At 51.2% G+C, this 18841-nt stretch overlaps 1 protein-coding gene across 1 annotated transcript; it reads left to right on the top strand.

Annotated features, from left to right (window-relative positions):
• Positions 1–10448: 10448 nt before the first annotated feature.
• LOC119096679 (differentially expressed in FDCP 8 homolog A-like) lies at positions 10449–15181 on the top strand. The gene is made up of 5 exons (XM_037219570.1): positions 10449–10638; positions 11677–11843; positions 12114–12227; positions 13131–13349; positions 13756–15181. Exons 1-5 carry the CDS (start codon positions 10449–10451, stop codon positions 14356–14358), a joined length of 1293 nt encoding a protein of 430 aa, XP_037075465.1. The 3' UTR covers positions 14359–15181.
• The last annotated feature ends 3660 nt before the right edge of the window (positions 15182–18841 follow it).

The following is an 18841-nucleotide window of genomic DNA, read 5'->3' as shown; positions in this document are numbered from 1 at the left end:
GGCAGCAGACCTCGGCCGGCGGTAGCACTTCTCGGACGGAGGGAGCAGACCTCGGCCGGCGGCAGCAGACCTCGGCCGGCGGTAGCAGACCTCGGCCGGCGGCAGCAGACCTCGGCCGGCGGTAGTAGACCTCGGCCGGCGGCAGCAGACCTCGGCCGGAGGGAGCGGACCTCGGCCGGCGGTAGCAGACCTCGGTCGGCGGCAGCAGACCTCGGCCGGCGGTAGTAGACCTCGGCCGGCGGCAGCAGACCTCGGCCGGCGGCCGTAGTTTTCGGCCGGAGGGAGCGGAGCCCGGCCGGCGGCAGCAGACCTCGGCCGGAGGGAGCGGACCTCGGCCGGCACCGGATGGCATCCGCCCATACCCCGTCAGAGCCCGGCACCGGCGGCGGCGGCGGGCACCGGCTGACAGCCCCCAGCTTCTGCGGCCCGCTCAGGAGCTGGTGCGACTCGTGCGGCGCGCTCATCATCTCCCCCTTGCACAGACGGCTCACCTGCCAACGTAAGTCGGCTGGGCTGCCGCCCTGTGAACACTGCTGGGCAGGCGCCTGGGCCGGTTCTCGTCGACACGAAGGCGCGGGTGGCGCAACGGAGGGGAGGGGCGGGGTGGGATTTTGTACGAAACAGCTGCAATATTTGTCGTGCTATGGCGCGCACCAGGCAAGATAATTGCATGATGCTTAACGAGACTAACCGAAGCTGTCTGCTGAAGGACACATGGAGAGTCCATTATGCGGTACACACGCTTAAAATGTAAATTGTCAATGATTTAGAAATCAATTTCAAGTAAAACAAACCTCGATAAAAGTTTGGATCAATGGCCGTAATCCAAGACAAAAATTGAAGAAAGTGAGGGGGGGAGGGGGCACTGCTCAGGGAATTGTAAAATACACGACTTCACGTATAGCCTTTGCCTTACTAGATCCATGGGCTACTTCTGGGACTGTGCACATACTAGAGTCCTTCGCGGGAAAGTTTTCCTTAACCTAACCAACTCGCTATCCACGGGGCTGTGCCCACACCCAGTCACTAACCAGCCGTGACCAGTGATGCCCACCCACTACCCACTAGTATGCATTATACCTGATATTTGATTAAGAATTATGAAGACTTTCGGGATCGTATACATCTGAACTTACTCTTTTGCGTGGTTAGTTGCAAAAGTGGTGTGAATGGAGCTAATCACAGATAAATTAAGTGTAAGCAGTAACGTAGTATCGTATTTCACGGGGAATCTGTCCGACATTTCGCAAGCGCCTTAACTATACCAGTACTCATGCTTTCCCAAAACCTTAACCGACTCACCCTGTCACCATATCGCATGCGCTCCTATGGGGTTAACCAGCCCGTGAAGCTCTCTCGCCTACACCTACCCATTACCCGTTTCTTGACAGGTCTACTTACACGTTTCCTACCCGTTTGATTTTTCACAGTGCGTAATCTCTAAATTATGGCAAAGTTTCCTCAAAGTTCCTGCCCGTACGATGACTCAGTTGGTTTGGGCGTCCGCCTTCGCTCTACCACCAGTGGCGGATTATGTTTGAGTCGCTTTATATCCTCGCTGTTTGCCTCTGACTAGAGTATCCCGCGGAATGTCGAAGTCGCGCTTAAGTTAAGGTGACGTCAGAGGGTGAGGAAGACCGTGCCGAATAGACATGTAAATTTGCCGTCGCGGAGTTCTGCCGACGACCCGGAATGTTGCGGTCGAACGGGGAGCCAGCGCTCACGCAACGAGCATGGCTCAGCGCCGCCACTGGTCTCAGAAATCCATCTGATCAAAGGGCTCGACTAAATGATAAGATGAGATAAGGATTGGGCTTAAATTTTGCACCCAATCTTGCCGTTTTGCGTCGATAACCGTAAAATAGTTATTTATGGATTTAAGAACGACGGCGCGAAGCGGAAGCAGTAAGATTGTGTGGGTTTTTTGAGACATCTACCTAGCATTTCGTAAAAGCCTTACACGTGCCTGTGTCAATAACCAGCATTGCCGATATCCGTGCCTGGAGTTTTCCTAAAATGAATGCAAATGCAAAGGCTAGCGATCACATATGAAAGCCCCGGGCCTGTCTAAACCGTGAAGTCTCCCATTGTCGAGTACCCATGTGTCAGGACTGTCTGACCTAAAGGGCATTTTAATGAGCTTTGCCTTTTCAAATATGAACACCACGGGATTACTTCAAGGGCAATTTACATGACTGACTTCTTCCTTCCTGCAGGATGCGCTCGCTTCCATCTAAAGGCACCAAGCACCGAAATCCCTTGCATGAATTCCAGAGCATAAACATGGATGGTAAATAATCGAAGTCTGAACCAAAATGTAAGGAGAAAGCTACGCCACCAGCGTTGGTATCGGCTAGATTACACTTCTTTTGTAGAAGAAAGAGCCCTGACAGTTGGCTTCTGCTCGTTCCCTGATCGGTCAGCCAGCCACCTCAATATCATGCAGAAATCCGCCCACGACGCGTCAAATTTTTTGATATTTTTTCTTTCAAGCTGCTCACGAATTTCGCGATGGGTAGGAAGTCTTCAAAGAACCAGTAGATCATATCACTGCGTCTTCGGGTATAGCACACATAACGACTCTCTGGGGCCAAAACATATAATCAGGTTCTTACGATTTAGCATTATGGGTGAAGTTATTATACGGATGGGGAATTCAGCATTACGGGCAAGTTGTACGTCCTTGGTCGTCCCTGTCTTTGTGGTAGCACGAACACAACCTTTCGAAGAGTTAGTCCAGCAGTCGTCGTAAGACATCAACTGATGGCAAGAACTATGCATTTAAAGCCAGAATCCGACATACATGGAAAGAACTGAACACTACAAAAGCGATTAGCCGGCGCGACGAGCGGTGAGACAGCCCTCTCAACCACCTTCGAGTAATAGCGTTCAGGTCTGCACCAGGTCAGTGACCGACCAGCTAGAAAAACAGCACGCATGCTTTGCAGCTCTTGGCGCGGAGCACACGGACGGCTGGACTCTGGAGTCAATGTACTGATACCGGACTCCCAAATAGCGGTGTTTACAGTGAGCCTCGCAGTGGCTCTAATGCGCCACGTCACAGTGCTGTGTCACGCAGTGCAAGTCGTACTTCCAGTATCTCGGTATGGGAGACGGTGTGGCGACAGGTCCAGCCGGCTGGGGGCGAAGTCCACGGTGGTATTGAACTGATCTCTGTACTGATCCTGCTGCAGCAAGAGCGCTTTCAGAGATTCCACGAGAATGCGTAGGAACCTCTGAATGATGAAGTTCAAGGAGCACTTTCGACGCTTCTGGCACATGGAGTACATGCGTGGGCTTCTGATCTCCGTCAAGCACTTCTTCCTTGGCAAATAGGCCAAAGCAGTCCAACAATGGCGCCTGGCCCGTCATTGATCTGGTCGGCAGGCTCAGGTCCCCGAACTACGAGGTCTTCAGGAACAAGAAATGCTTCCAGCGCTCCAGCGGTTTCAGGCTGGCACTGCGGCTGTCATCGATGTGGATGATTGTCGGTTTGAGCTGGTTGTTGAAGTCGTCCACGTCCTCGTGAACCCAACCGCTGCCCTGCAAATCCAAAGCCCTACAGCAGGCATCTGAGAAACTCTTGTGAGCCCTGCTGCTGATAGTCCATAAATCGTGCCGCAAACCGCCGCCATTGTTCTTTCAATGGGGAGGTTGTCAGCGCCCGGTCAGCCCCTTCTGAGCTCTTCCATACACCTTGTGCCAATTCATGTCGGGGTGTAAATTGGCCTGAGAATGACGAACTGGTTTGTTTAATGACGCACTGAACTTTCAGACATGTAGTTCGCAGACATGGAGTTCCTATGTAGGTTGTAACCCCATATAGGTTTTCAGACATGTATGGTACATAGTGGGGCGAGTTGTAGCGTATCCAAGTGCCATCAGGACTATTTGCTTCAAATGTATGCGACGGATGCCGGCTTTACCCCACCCGGCTGACGCACAAAAGCGCCCTGTATCTTTCAGTGTATTGGCGGCCACATACGCGCGCGCGTCCTGAGGTGAGCGCGACAAATATGAGTTTTGCATATAGCTGAAAATTTTAGCGTTTGGTGGAAATATGTGCTTAAGGTCTTTCGGTATAGCCAGATTAATCCTAATACTGTACTGAGTGGTGGGAAGTAAAGTGCCACACATGCCGCGAAAATGGCGTCTGCTAGTTAAATATTTCGCGGGATGACGCAGACTTTCGTCCAAGACGTCGGACGGTACATGTATGAGCTATGCATGGATTATGTTGTGTCAGTGATATAATGTACCGACAATAATGTCGTGGACTGGTTTACCGTCAATGATGGACTAACATGATTGTCATGACGTATCGTCATCGAGACAGCAAGTGGGCATTTTTAGAACATATCTAGATCCTTAACTGCTACTTGCGTAACAGAGCCCGAGGGGACAGTGGTTGTAAAGCAAACACTGACATACAAAAAGGGCAGATCTGTGTCAGGTCACAATGATGACGATTCATGAAATAGAAGAGAGGAGCGCCTTTTGTTTATGTATGGTGACACATTCAGTGTGCTTGCGATACAACCTGCTGCATGCAAAAGAAAAAATTGATGCAGCTTCCCTGCTATGTGGTGCCATTTACCACTGGGTGGGGCAGATTGTATCATATGAAAGCGGCTTACCAGAGGTTGTTTACCAAGAAAAAGAAGACGTGCTCTCCAAAAAATGCATGAAAAATGTGTTGCTGCACATGCATCTGCAGCTATAAGCGTCTTATCCTATTCCCTGAGTTATGGTGTTAAGGAGCCCAAAATAAAAGGTGATGCAACTCACCATACCCTCCCCATATGGATACTGATGTGTGTAACAGTTCGATAAGGGAGCACATGCCCCCGGCTCCCCTTGAACGCAGCACTGCCCAAGAGGTTCCCTGTGAGGAGGCCCACTTTGTCCAGCAGGCCCGCTGAAAAATCCTGCCTCCCCAACTTAGAATCCCAGGCGCCCTACACCCGGGAGATGGCCGACATCTCGGAGACGTGTTGGTTGCTCTCACGTGGTATTTGCCGGCAAACACACGAGTGGATACTCATCGCTGTTTGCGGTCTGGATGGTTTTTGCGGCGCTCCATCTGTCACGTGTTTGTTCGTGAATGATAACTAACGAGAATGGGAACAGGGTAAAAATCACACCACAGGCAGACGATTAGGTTTGTTTATATCTGCCTGCGATGTGGGCCAGAAGGTCGCTACTGAAAACACAGTTGTTTTTCGCAGGCAAAGAACAAGATCGTGAGTGATCGAAGAGCACATTCCTCAGCAAAAGCTCACTTCATACTTTTGGATTACTTTCCTGTAAATCTGAAGCCCTTCGTCGACTCATGTCCAGTCCGGACGGTGACGGATCGTTCCTGTCTCGACATGCACGCCCCCCCCCCCCCCCCCCCTCCTCAGCGGTGTTATCTGTACTGCCGAGGGAGGCGGAACTGACGCTGCGGACCGGCAGCTGACCTCTGAGCTGACCGATAGCTGATCTCTGAGCTGCCGCGGCGGGCAGATATCAGCGGTCTGATGTAATCGTGCTAGACATAACGTTAGCCACGGTTTCGAAAAAAAAATGCACCCTTATTTTCCAGAGCTGACTCACATTCTTCGTCACGCACCGCGCTCCCAAAAGATAGCATTCAGGGACCGGCTGCTGGTGTTCGGTCCCATGGGTGTCGATTCATATTCTTTTGAGCCCCCCCCCCCCCCCCTCCACCCCATGTTGAGCTGTTCCTCCCTCGGCTGGCTTGCCTCCCACTTTTTTTGCTGCCATATTACAAAAGTATAGTGAAATGGTCATCACGAAAAGACTGTCTACCTTGGACATCGTCTGCTGCCTATCCAGGGGTGTTGGTTCGCTCTTTGCCGGCTACAGGGCAGATCCAGGAATGCCGATCGGTGGAACCCCTTCCAGAAGGGGCGTCAACTTCACTCAAGGGGCTACTAAGGCTGCACAAGAAATCAGATATGCCTTAAATTTTGGCTGCCTCATTTTATGAAATTGCTGAAAATAACATAAGATCCACACTCGGCTGGTTGGTCTTCACCAAAGAGATGACCACGTCGCTTAATACAGGCCCGTCTCACGTGAGCAGCTTGCAGTGCGGGTTCTCGTGCCCGGTCGTGTCGGTCGATCGGTGCTGAAACATAATTGTTATTCACAGGCAAAGAACAAGATCGTGAGCGATCGAAGAGCATACTCCTCAGCAAAAACTCCTCTTCATACTTTTGGATTGTTAGAAACTAGAGGGTTTTATATTTTGAGAAAGACGGGGCTTTGAACTGCATCGAAGGCTCCTCAAGTTGCCAACTTCAGTTCAGAATTCCATACAAATGTGAAATTCTTTCTTAAATGCAAAAACCAGGGGGTCATTCTCAGGACCAATGAACACCTGACGAAGATCGGAGAGCTCAATGTCGGAAACATTGTGTATCTACCACTTACACTTACGAGAGTGAGTCTGAAAACACATTCAATCTGTAATGCTCGCACTCCGTCTTATGACATTGGCAGAATTATGATCGTGCTGTGTGATTCCATGCAGTTTTTACACCGGTACAAGTTGTTTCTAATTTCAAAACAACGTTGCACATTATATTCGGTTTCGATTTTGGGCTCGCGATTTCCAATTGAAGGTTTCGGCTTGAACTTCGCATTCCTGAATTCAAAGCCCTGGACTTCAGCTTCCGCTTCGTAGGTATAAGTTCGAAGCCAATGACTTTAAAGTCGGCTTTATCTTAAAATATATAAGAAGCCACTAGCGTCGGCTTCGGTTCTGCAGATTCAAACCTAGCAGCAATCGCTTTCGGCTTCAATTGTGGCCACGCTACCTTGGCTTCGAACTTGGCTTCGAAGCCAGGAACCTGACTTCGTCCCAATGACTGACTTGGCCGAGAAAGCAGTGAACATAATCTCATAATCTCATAATCATAATCATTACGCATCATATAACTTAAGCTGTTTTCGGAACAAGCATAAGTCCATTTGAGATACAGCCTGAAAGGGAACGTTCCACATTTGAAGATATTTAAGTAAGCATCAGACATGATGCTACGGGCTCGCTTAAAACTATTTATATTCTTTTATGTGGAAAGGCCTATTCCAAACAGCACGGCTTCTCTGCACAGTAAATATTCTCTTTACTGCGTCATTGTTTGATTACGTCATCGTGCCTTGCACAACATTGATTGAGAGCTAATGGACGGCTATTTCATAAGGAAATCGCGCTCGCGAACACCAGATATGAACGACTCGACGATTATATTTTTGTTGGCCTTGGTCACCACATGGCTAATGGGATGGCAAATGGCATCATAGGAGCATGGGCGACCTTGAAATAGTCCCCGAAATAGTCTGCATACCTTCGTGGGCGTATAGCTCAGAAATTGGAGGGGCTTAATTCTTAAGAAGGGCGGGGCCGTGGAACAGAATCAAATGATCTTCGAGATGGCCGGTTCAGTTCAACACCGCATACAAATGTGCAACACTTGTTCTTTTTTTGTTGGTACCGCAGGGCACATGGTACTGTGCTAACCGGACAGAATCTTCCTCATCGAACCACCAGAACGCAGAGCTGGCGAGCGTAATACACGTGAGCAAATCGGTTAATGGTCGTGGTTCGCGGCGGTGCTGAAATGCATCACATTTACGGGCGTTTGTATGCTGGGCGCTGCAGGTTCTGTCACAGTGCATTGGCGTCTTTGAAATGGCGGTGCCTTGTCTTAAAACTTGTGTATCTTCTCAACGCCATGGGCAGCCAAATCCCTCATGGCTCTCTTGAGGAGCCCCTTTATCCTTAAGAATATTTTGTCGTCCTCACGACATTCTCAGGCGCCGAGGACGCCATTTTGGGATATCCAGACATTTCTCCACAATTGGGAGTACCAGGTTTTTATGACAACTTAACTCAATGGCAATTTTCGGCTGGCCTTGTGCAAACCTCTCGAGACATCTCCCAACAGGTATGCAAGAAAAATTTGATAGTAAAACAGAAATATAGTCCGGATCGACTTGCAAACAAAACTGAACAGCTTGTAATCCGATCAGCAATTGTATCTCCTTCAAAATTCGCATCCTCAGATTGGACGGATTTCTGAAACCAGAGAGCACGTAAAATAGCGGCTTTTGCGTGAGTCCCAAACCGTCTAAATTGTTATGAAATTCAAGGTCGACGATTGATGAAATAACTCCTGATGAGATCACAGTTCAATCTTGGTTGAAATTTGAATTGGAAATGTATGAGCAACCCCACAAGGAAATCTCAATCCGGAATTCGCCATCCTGCAATCCTGCTCTTATATCTGCTTCATAGGGGTAATATAGGGTGGCGTCAGAATATTTTGCGACCCGTTCTGATCTTAAGGTGACGTTGCGTTTGCAATCTTACTATGCAAAGAAATTAACAGCTCTGCAATAAATAAATTTTTCATCTAGATATCTGCGTTAAACAGACGTTAAATACTGGCGACCGCAAACGTTTTACTGATACGAATTTTGACGATGTACAAAATTTCACTTGACGTTACACTTAGACATCCTGCCTTGCCTAAATTTTGTGTGGAAATGCTGGTTTGAACCATCGACCCTGGACTCTGTCGAACCGTTCCTGTCGTTGAAGTTTCTAGGGTTGTCGTTCTAGTACCTCTAGAGTATAAGTTCTCCATTGACATATACATATTTGCAACAGTATTTTTCGGTAAAGTATTCGGGAGAGAATAGCAGAGTAGAACAGGTTTTCCAATGTGTGATTACTGGATCTAAACATCCCGTCAGGATCTTGACGGCCCGGCACGCTGCGAAAAAAGCTCGTTAAGCATATTTCACCATCGATCAATGCTTCTCAAGCACCTTGCTTACATTGCTGAGAGGTGCCCACAAATACCTAATGCGGTCCGAAGGATAATTATGTAAGAGATCAACGGCTTTGAAATGACACTGAGCTCCATAGCTTTGTCGCGATATGTCAGAGAATGTGAATATTTACTTGAAATAAGATGTTGTATTTCGACCACCGGTCTTCTCCAAACAGGCAAGTTTACTAAAAAAGGCCAGCTCCAACAGACGTGTTCTTGAAAAAAGAACCGCAGTTGACAAATGCTTGTAACAAAGTCCACTTTTCGGCATCAAGCGGTCCACCGCCAGCCACCGTTCATTGGTCGAGAATCCCCCCCCCCCCCTCCGCCGGACTCGCCGGCCGGATGGCGTCACCCTCCCCCCTGTTGGTGCGCGTTGCATCAGCCACCCGGGGGAGGGGAGGGGGTGTGCCGCAATAGAACCGTCTCTGTTCAGGCCCAGCTTTCTGGCAAATAGACCTGTTTAACGTTCCACATGGTATATAGTCTGGATGACTTGCTATTCAGGCCACATACCACCTGTTCCGCCGAAATCTAGAACAATGCACACCTCATAATGTGACTGAATACTTGCTTTCAGAAGTCATGCTCAGCGACTCAACAGCCAACGCTTGCATCAGACGGTTTCGAGAATCGCGAAGTGATTCCGCTCTTTATAATTGGTTAGCCAAATAGCCGCGTCCGTTGCATAATACGTACGTTTCCGTTGTTAATACGTACGCTACGTTTCTCATTGGTTGCTAATGATGTGACATTACATCACTTCCACGACAGGCGATCGTTACTGTTCCCGCGTGGAAGTGGTTTATAAGGGGAACCGTTTGTTACCAGGTGTACTCATAGACTCATTCGATTGAAGACGCAAGATTGCTGTTGGTTGTGTGCGTGGGCACTGCGATGTGGAGGGAATGTTGGTGAGTGTGAGCTACGGGTAAACAGAATCTCTAGACTGACATCATTTATCACGCCGACTCGCGAGAGGGACTGGCATAAGCGAGGTCGGCACTAGTAAAACTGTCACGCACACAAAAATCCTCCACAGCCCTGCATGCGCAGTCGATCCAGTGAACACCGCCTGTGATATATACGATGTCGCCGTCAATGCACAAAGCAGTCTTGGTGTCAATGACAGGGTCGAATCGAGATGCGACTGGGGTTGGGCGGGATAAGGACGCGCAAGTTCGCCAGATTTTTGCACCACTTGAAGATTAGTGGTAATAACAAAACATTGAATTCCGTATTTTTCATTAACAAATAACACTTAAAGTGGATCGTTCCGTTTTTTACACAATCACTAGGATCCTGCGGTCAAAGGTCATCAAGAACCTTTTCTATGTTGCAAAGCACGAACACATCGCGATGGCGTAAAATTTATCGATATTGGGGGAGTGCCGCCTTCCTGCCTGACCTGGGGTCCTGGCGTCACAACTTCATGGCACATTTTCCCGGTTCAAATTTTGCGTTTTTACGTAAGTTGTTAAATGCATTTGAGAGGAGCATTCTGCACATAAAGACACGAGTGATAACTTCATTCCTCGGAGAACCAGGAGAATAAAGACGTAGTCAGTCGGTCGACGGCGTGTTCACGGAGTAGGGGTAATGGGTGCGCCTGACTCGGCGGCAGGGTGCAGCCTGTGTGTGCACGTCAAGTGTGCGGGGAAGATCCGGCGGCGGTGTGCCGCGGAGCGGGTCCGCCGCCACCCCGCCTACAGTCTGCGCATCTGCCCGGAGACTGGACTCAGCGGGCAGAAGTTCAAGTGCGCCGAGTGCGCCAGATTCGTCCTGCCCGGTCGGTGAGATCACGGCATGTGTCCTGACAGCTGAGGAGTGGCAGTGGCGGCGTGTTCTATGAATGCTTTGCGCGTACGGTGCTGTTCCAGGGTGATATGAGTTACGCTGTCAAGACGGATAAGCTTGAACTTGACTAACGATGACATGTTTTACGTGTATCCATGACATGGTATGTACCCATCCATGACATATATTATGTTATGCACTACACCTTATGCACACACCTTAGAAGGTTACCGAGGGATTCTGTTGGAATGGTTTTGTATTTCTGTATGCGTGTCGCTCACATGTATTGCACTTCCAGCGCCATCAGAAACAAATCGTAAGCACACCGTCAATGATTGCAACCAAAACTAGCACAGACACAAAACTACTTCACACGTTTGCGCGTCTCCATGCCCTGGCCGTATAAAGCACTCAAATGAAAGCATGTTGGTGGCCCACCGTGCATCTCGCATGACATCCTCGAATAGGAACCGGGGAAGCATTCACAAGCCCCGCAAGACACCTGCCGCAGCAGAAAAGCTTGGGCGGTGTCCAAGATAACTATGCAAAAGCTGAGCATACGTATGCATGTACATGCACGGGTAACACCACATCTACTCCGTAGCGAGTCGGCTGCATTGCGCGGTGGGCCCGCACGGGGATCTGTCAGGCGCAGTCTAGTGCACGCGGGGCCCACGGACGAGCCGAGGGTGAGGCCCGGCTGACCGTGCCGCCTGAGCCCTGCAGACGCGAGCTGGACGAGCCGCGGCGCTCTGTACGCCGAGGGTGAGACCCGACTGACCGTGCCGCCTGAGCCCGGCAGACGCGAGCTGGACGAGCCGCGGCGCTCTGTACGCCGAGGGTGAGGCCCGACTGACCGTGCTGCCTGAGCCCGGCAGACTTGAGCTGGACGAGCCGCGGCGCTCTGTACGCCGAGGGTGGGACCCGACTGACCGTCCCGCCTGAGCCCTGCAGACGCGAGCTGGACGAGCCGCGGCGCTCTGTACGCCGAGGGTGAGACCCGACTGACCGTGCCGCCTGAGCCCGGCAGACGCGAGCTGGACGAGCCGCGGCGCCCTGTACGCCGAGCTGGACCTGGTCAGCTCGCCGCGGCTCTGCGACTACACGGGCCGCTACTTCTGCGCCCGCTGTCACCGCGGTGACCGAGCCATCATCCCTGCCCGTGCCATCCGCAACTGGGACTTCCATAGGTATCCGGTACGTGCCGGTGCAGGCGAGCACGAGGCCCCCGACTGCGAAGTGTCGGCTCCAGCTCACCAGAGGGGAAGGGAGGCTAGGAGCTTCGGGAAGTGCCTTTACGCTGGTGATGGATACTGGCGATCCCCGGTCGCAGTCGTGCCATTCATTTCCCATGTTTGTACGCCATGCCGCCCCAGTTATGATGCGTGATGCGTGAATACCCATGAGCTTATTCTTAGTCATCATCGGATCACGTACAGAACAATGTCCTGCGACCGCATGCTGCAGGTGTCGTGCGGGGTGCGTGAGTACCTGGAGCTTATGTTCGACCGGCCCGTGCTAGACGTAGAGGAGGCCAACCACCTGCTGTTCAGCTACGTGGAGGAGCTGGGACACGTACGGGTGAGCTTTGCCTTCAACATGCTGTGGCCACCTGCCAGGCTGCTGCGTCCTGGAGGTGGTCCGACAGGCAGACGCCACGCCCCGTCGGCCGTGCCGTCGCGTTGGCTTGATTCCCGTCGAGTTCATCCAAGACCTCCTGGCGCCTGCGGGAGTGCTTCTCGCCAGCAGTACCAAGGCGGTGGTTTTAGATAGCTGGCCCTAGGCACAGCGCTCGCCTGTCGTGCTCCAGCCGTACCCTGCAGCCGGGTGCCGTCAGCTAGCAGGAGCTGCGGCAGCGGCTGGTGCAGATGCATGTCGTACTTTATCCGTACCCTACAGCCGGAATGCCGTCGGTCAGCGGGAGCTACGGCAGCGGCTGGTGCAGGTAGCTGTCGTGCTTCAGCCGCGCCGTGCGGTCGGGGTGCCGTCGGTCAGCAGGAGCTACGGCAGCGGCTGGTGCAGATGCCTGTCGTGCTCCAGTCGTACCCTGCAGCCGGGGTGCCGTCGGCCGGCAGAAGCTGCGGCAGCGGCTGGTGCAGATACCTGTTGTGTTCTATCCGTGCGCTGCAGCCGGGGTGCCGTCGGTCGGCAGGAGCTGCGGCAGCGCCTGGTGGAGATACTGGCGCAGATAACTGTCGTGTTCTACCCGTGCGCTGCAGCCGGGGGGCCGTCGGTCGGCAGGAGCTGCGGCAGCGGCTGGTGCAGATAACTGTCGTGTTCTATCCACACCCTGCACCCAGGGTGCCGTCGGCCGGCAGAAGCTGCGGCAGCGGCTGGTGGAGATAATTGTGCATACAGCTGTCGTGTTCTATCCGTGCGCTGCAGCCGGGGTGCCGTCGGCCGGCAGGAGCTGCGGCAGCGGGTGGTGCAGATACCTGTCGTGTTCTATCCGCACCCTGCAGCCGGGGTGCCGTCGGTCGGCAGGAGCTGCGGCAGCGGCTGGTGCAGATGCGACGGTGCGCGCTGCCGTGTCCGGCTGACGGGGCGCGCCTGCCCTCCTGGCTCGAGGCCCGGCCGCACCTGCTAGGCTCGCCACGCCTCTACAGCTTGCGCGACCTCAGCGACGTGTGGTCCGGCCAGCTGGCCGCTGTACTGGTGAAGGCGCACGATCAGCTCGACGCACACCTCCGGAAGCGGTGTGAGGTGAGCGACCGTCTGTCCAGCGACTCTGTGCTCTCCATGTCCTCATCCGGACCGCTGGTATCCTACTCTTTTTAGGACGATGTTCTTATTTTTTTCATCAGGAACAAGGTAATGTTTTGCTAATCGTTTTGGACTATGACGTCACCGACATGACCGGTGAAAAATAACTTGCTGTGGTAGCAACATTCATGAAACGCCTGTTGAATGCTTTCAGTGAGAAAGGACTTAAACACCTGAACACGCCGATGGCGCATGGCGGACAAAAATAAGGAAAGCAATGCATTTTCACACAGATGTTTGTCACAGAACCAACCACATGTGTATCATGGCACCAGCAGCTATCGGTCTTGAACAGTCTGTTCTGGGGTCAGAGCTGACGGGTAACGTGGCCGGTGCCGTTCCTCAGACATGCCGCCGCACCGCCCAGACGTGCCAGCTGTGCTGGGAGGGCGCCCCGCTGTTCCCGTTCGACGCGCAGGTGTCGGCCTGCGTCCACTGCCGGCACGTCATGCACGCTCACTGTCGAGCGCTGCAGGCCGGCTCGTCGTGTCCGTGCTGCCAGCGGACCGACGCGTGCACCGACGCGGACGGGCCGGACGCACCCGGCGACGAGACGGACAGACGCCACGCGGACGGAGAAGAGGAGGCGACAGAGGAAGGCGACGGAGGAACAGTGGCTGGCGGTGGTAGGGAGTGCGGCGACGGGGCGGAGAGGGGCAGCGGAGACGGTGCGAACGGCGTGGAGCAACGGGTGCAGAGCGGAAGAAGGCGTGGAAAAGATGGCACGGAGACAGAGATGAGGCAGACGGGTGGGTCAGGAGCGGCCTTAGCCAGTGGGCTGCAACAGCCAGCCGGTACGCCGTCTGGGGCCGCCAGCCGGCTGGGAACGAGGCCCGTGATCGACGGAGTGTCGGCCAGCTCGGCCGCGTGGCTCCGAGCGCTCGACAAGGACAGAGACAAGGACAAGGACAGGAGCAAGGACGGGAGCAGGCACGGCGTCCGGCCGTAGCCGGTGGCCCCTTACCAGCCCCCGGTAGAGGCTCAGTCTGTCGCCACCGTTAGCAGAGCGTGGCAGAGGGTAGCCGACTGAGGCGAACTTCAGAACTGTGCCGGTGGGTGCGGTGTTTGGCAGAAACCGGCGCGAAAATGGCGTTGGGTGCTATCCGCAGCCACGTTAGGGAACTGGACAAGTCTTCATCTCTTTGAACTCACCTTTGACTTTTAATGCCGTGTTTTTTGTTGATGTCCTGAGTGTTGGGAAAGATGTTCTGTGTTGTGGTAAAGCATTCCATGCACAATGCGTCTAGATAGTAAGTTTGCTTACCAGATAGCCACTGCTTGACTGTCAGCACAGCAAGTTTACTAGAGGATTGCGCTGATTGGTGATTTCATGCAACAGCGTCATGGCGCAACGGTGTTTGTGGCAAGTAGAAAACTTGTTCAATCTAGAGAACCTACTCAATCTGCATGGCAGTCAGACACGTGTCCAGACTTATCCTCTCAGGGGAGAAGCGGCATGTGCCATTTTTAATTTGGTGTAAACCTCTCGGCTCAGGGGGAGGGTCCATCCCCCACCCTGGCCCTTTGGTTACGTCCCTGATGGTAGTGCATTGTAGGACGGTGTCGTTTAATGTCATGTGGCTGTCTGTAACTGCGTGCATGGATTTTGACCAAACTACTGCCCAAGCTGTGATTAAAAAGAAGACGGATTTTATCATATGGGCGATGATTTCAATCTAGACATTGCGTGTTTTGACTACCCTAGCTGAGAGTTTGATTTTTGAGTTGTCTTTGTAAGCCGTCGCTGAACCAATATCATCGAACGCGCACGATCGCATCACTTTGCATCACAACGTCTGTTCCGAATACTACCGTAGTGTCTTCGTTGCACTGAGGCCACGCCACCCTGTCAAAGATACGCCCAGCGGGGATTATATGAACGGATTAAACGAATATGTAGGTGTCGGGCGATAACCCGGAAAGTGTTACTAATTCGGGTTCCACGAAAATCAAAACAACAAAATCTGCTTTGCGAATATTTGGTACATTCCAGTGCCGAAATCACAGCACAACTTTCAAATCACACGATTTTTTAATGTTATTTTTTACATAACAGGTATATTTTGAATACAAAAAAAGAATACAGATGGGCCACTGGCTGGAAACGGGGAACGCGACAGTAGCAAATCAACCAACTCCGCGAAAACGTTTGGCCACTGCGGTAAACGTCCTGACTCGCTGGATGAAGTCAGCGACAATATACGTATTTTCATGTCTTGTTATGTGCCAAAAATGTTTTTGAGTGAAAAATTTGGTGATGTCTATGATATAATATTCAAACTCACAGTGCACAGTCTGGCATGAGACATCTAACATTACTAGGTTTGCAGTATGCGCTGCAATATTTTGTCGTGGTCGTCACACAATTTTTCAGCTAAAACGTTTTTACCACGTGACAAAGTACATTTTGGTCGCTGACCTTTTTCACTAAGCTGGAACGCTTTGCCATCCCTGGCCAGGCGTTTCGGTGTTTTTTTCTTCTCAAGTTGCATATGTTGCGTATTCCACTTTAAACCAATGGGGCACGTATGCATGCGCTGACAGTGCCCCGCCGGTCCAATCCGATCGCCAATCGATTGTAAAGTTCCATACCCACTGGCCTGGCAGCATGCCAAATTTCGTGCAGCCGGCTGGAACTGGCGGCGAGACGCAAATGCATTTGTGGATGACGAACGGACAGATGGACGGGCATTGTGCGGATTATAATATTTTCCGATACTTTCCGATAAAAAAATGGAGGTAAGCGAGCTAAAAAATACGGATGGCATTGAAAACCGCATTGTTATCAACTGCCTATCAATCTTGCAGACGAAATAATGTGATGGAAGGTACGCAACATTTCTGATTGCAGACCCAACTTGCTTTTTAGATATAACCCTTGGTTTACGTTAAAACTATGTATGCTTTTTGTAAACCTGTGCTTTGATTTCGGCATTCAGTTGTTTTCAGAATATTCGAAAGCTGATTCCGACATTTGATTTTAACTGAAACAAAATACTCTGCCGAACGTTCCATTCCGCTGAATACGCATTTTCCGCTTTATTTGACACTGTATCGTTAGCATTTGAAGAACCAGCCTGCCAGCCGGTTTCAAGCATTTTGTCATGTCACCGTTTTCTTATGTCGCCATGTATCAAAACATTGCCCTTTAACTGCTAACCATTTGGAGGTCCGGCCTTAAGGCAAGTCGTCGTTTTGGTACGCCGCCACTTTGCAGTTCGCTATTTTGTTGTTTGCCAATTCGACATATCGACTTATTTACATTTCACCACTTGGGGTTCACCATACGCCTCTCGCCACTTTTGAACATAGATGTTTTACATTTCGTCCCGTTGCAGTCAGCCATTTCACCGATTCTACTTTTTGGTACGCCGACTCTTTTGCGTGTCGCCATTCCACAGTCGTTATTCAGTAGCCAACCGAAAGGCACTCGTCAATGGGACCTTTGGACATTTTTTTCACACAACCTTCACAATATTATCGTGCACAAACGGCTGTACCCGCCGTGCACTATATGAAAGGAAATGTTCCACACTTGAGGATATTGTGGCTAGTACCACACATAATAAAGTAAAATCACTCTCAACTATTGCTTTGCCTTTAAGTTTAAAAGGACTGCTAAAGACAACAACAGCATTTAACTATCAAGTAAATATGTCACTCAATACGTCATCTTTGATTACGTTATGAAATTCATTATTCATTCAATTATTTACGTCTATATGACGTGCGCGTCGCGGCCAGACAAACCATGTCAGGATTGCCACAGTAACGGACGGGCCTGCTCACCTGAAATACTGCAACTTGCTGAAAGGTGGCGGTGGTGGGGCCGATTATTGCTATGGGCTCGTGCTTTGGCCCTTTCTCGTGTCCCTGCGTAGCTGTCCGTGACTTCATATTGCTTACTGGTATTCACTTGCTCGGTTATGGCGCTAATCTTAAGCTGTTCGATTTTCAGTCTTATTTCCATTATAGTTCGTGCCGCAATTTCGGTTCCATTCGCAACTGTACGAAACGTGATACGTGTTCGAAATTTGCATTCCACGTACTACATTGGATGACGATCGTTGGTGTCTTTTTTGCCAGAAATCGTGTTGACGTCCGCCAGACACGAAGACTCAATGATCATAATCTTAATGGCCTTAAACACTACATGGCCAATGAGGTGGCAGCATTCGGGTGACTTCTATGGCGTCATGTATGTATGGCTGAACTTGAAATTGTCTGCACGAAATAGTCCGGGCAAGTTCACGGGCGTCAAGCTCAGAAACAATAGAGTTTTAAGTCTTGAAAATGGCATATCTGGGAACCGCGCTGAATATTCTTCAAGATGGCTGTCTCAGTTCAAAACATCATTCAAGCTGCAGCACTCCCGTTAAGCAGTTGTCATTGGCCGCCGTGGCTTGCGGGGCGGCCAATTGTCTGCTGCAGCAGACATTTGTCTGCTGCAGCCGATGCGACCACATTGAAAGATGTGTTGTCAGCAGGCCAACTGAATGAAATGGGCAACTGCATTGGGCATACGTGCTGCAGTGCCAGCGAAAAGCCCTTAGCCTCTCAGCGCGTGGTTTTAAACATCTTTGGTCAGCCGCCGCATGCCGGCCATCACGCCACGCGCTTGCCCGCCACATTTAGTAGTGCGCCACTATTAGTCATATGAACAAACAAGATGCTACCAGCTAATGACTGATTCACATTCCACTAAACAGTTCTCCCACAATGACATTGTGTAAATACGACAACCACCCCATCCCTCAAGGCGCAAGACAATAAGTATTCCTTATTGGCTACCGTAGCTCTGTCAATCCTCGTCCCCAGCAGCATTGAGTGATGCGCTGCAAGTTGGTCAAAGGAATAGAACGGATGCCTTTATCGGACAAGCGGACTGTGACGCCAGATGATAACCCTGCAGCACCGCTGTCGCATGTCCATGGTTACTCTCTTCGCGAGCGATTTGGTTATTCTACCTGGGCCACAGTATCATTACCATCGCGCTACGGAACGGCCATCTGCATTCCATAGTGTCACGTAAGGGGGTCATTTCTGAAAATTCAAAGAAGACATATTCATTCAAAGAAAGTACAGCAGGTATGTTGACCGATGACTTATTTGCAATGCAGGCCGGTAGTGCTCCCACAATGATATCGTGCACACATTATGACTCACGGCGCGCATAACAATAAGTGTTTATAATTGGCTCTCGTAACTTGGTAAATCACCCATGCGAACGGCGCGCCAGCATTGAGTGATGCGCTGGCTGGTGGCCAACGATCGGGGTGAATGTCTTCATCGAACAATCATGGTGCGGCGCCAGCTCTTAGTCCCTCAATAGCGTTATCGATAGCACGGTCGCACTCTCCGCGCATGATCATAAGTATTTTCCGGGACACCATACGCTGGCCAATGCCTATTATGGGACGGACCGGCCGATA

This window comes from Pollicipes pollicipes, unplaced genomic scaffold (genome assembly GCF_011947565.3).
Source record: "Pollicipes pollicipes isolate AB1234 unplaced genomic scaffold, Ppol_2.1 Scaffold_4295;HRSCAF=5057_pilon_pilon_pilon, whole genome shotgun sequence".
Lineage (NCBI taxonomy): Eukaryota > Metazoa > Arthropoda > Thecostraca > Pollicipedomorpha > Pollicipedidae > Pollicipes > Pollicipes pollicipes.
The sequence above is the reverse complement of the archived record's forward strand: the minus strand, read 5'-3'. Positions and strand labels throughout refer to the sequence as shown.

Bases quoted from the DNA above. Each gene is read 5' to 3' on its own strand.
- LOC119096679 (XM_037219570.1), top strand. From the start codon at position 10,449: ATGGGTGCGCCTGACTCGGCGGCAGGGTGCAGCCTGTGTGTGCACGTC. The intron at 10,639-11,676 runs GTCGGTGAGATC...TGAGCCCGGCAG, and splicing joins CGCCAGATTCGTCCTGCCCG to ACGCGAGCTGGACGAGCCGC. The intron at 12,228-13,130 runs GTGAGCTTTGCC...GTCGGTCGGCAG, and splicing joins AGGAGCTGGGACACGTACGG to GAGCTGCGGCAGCGGCTGGT.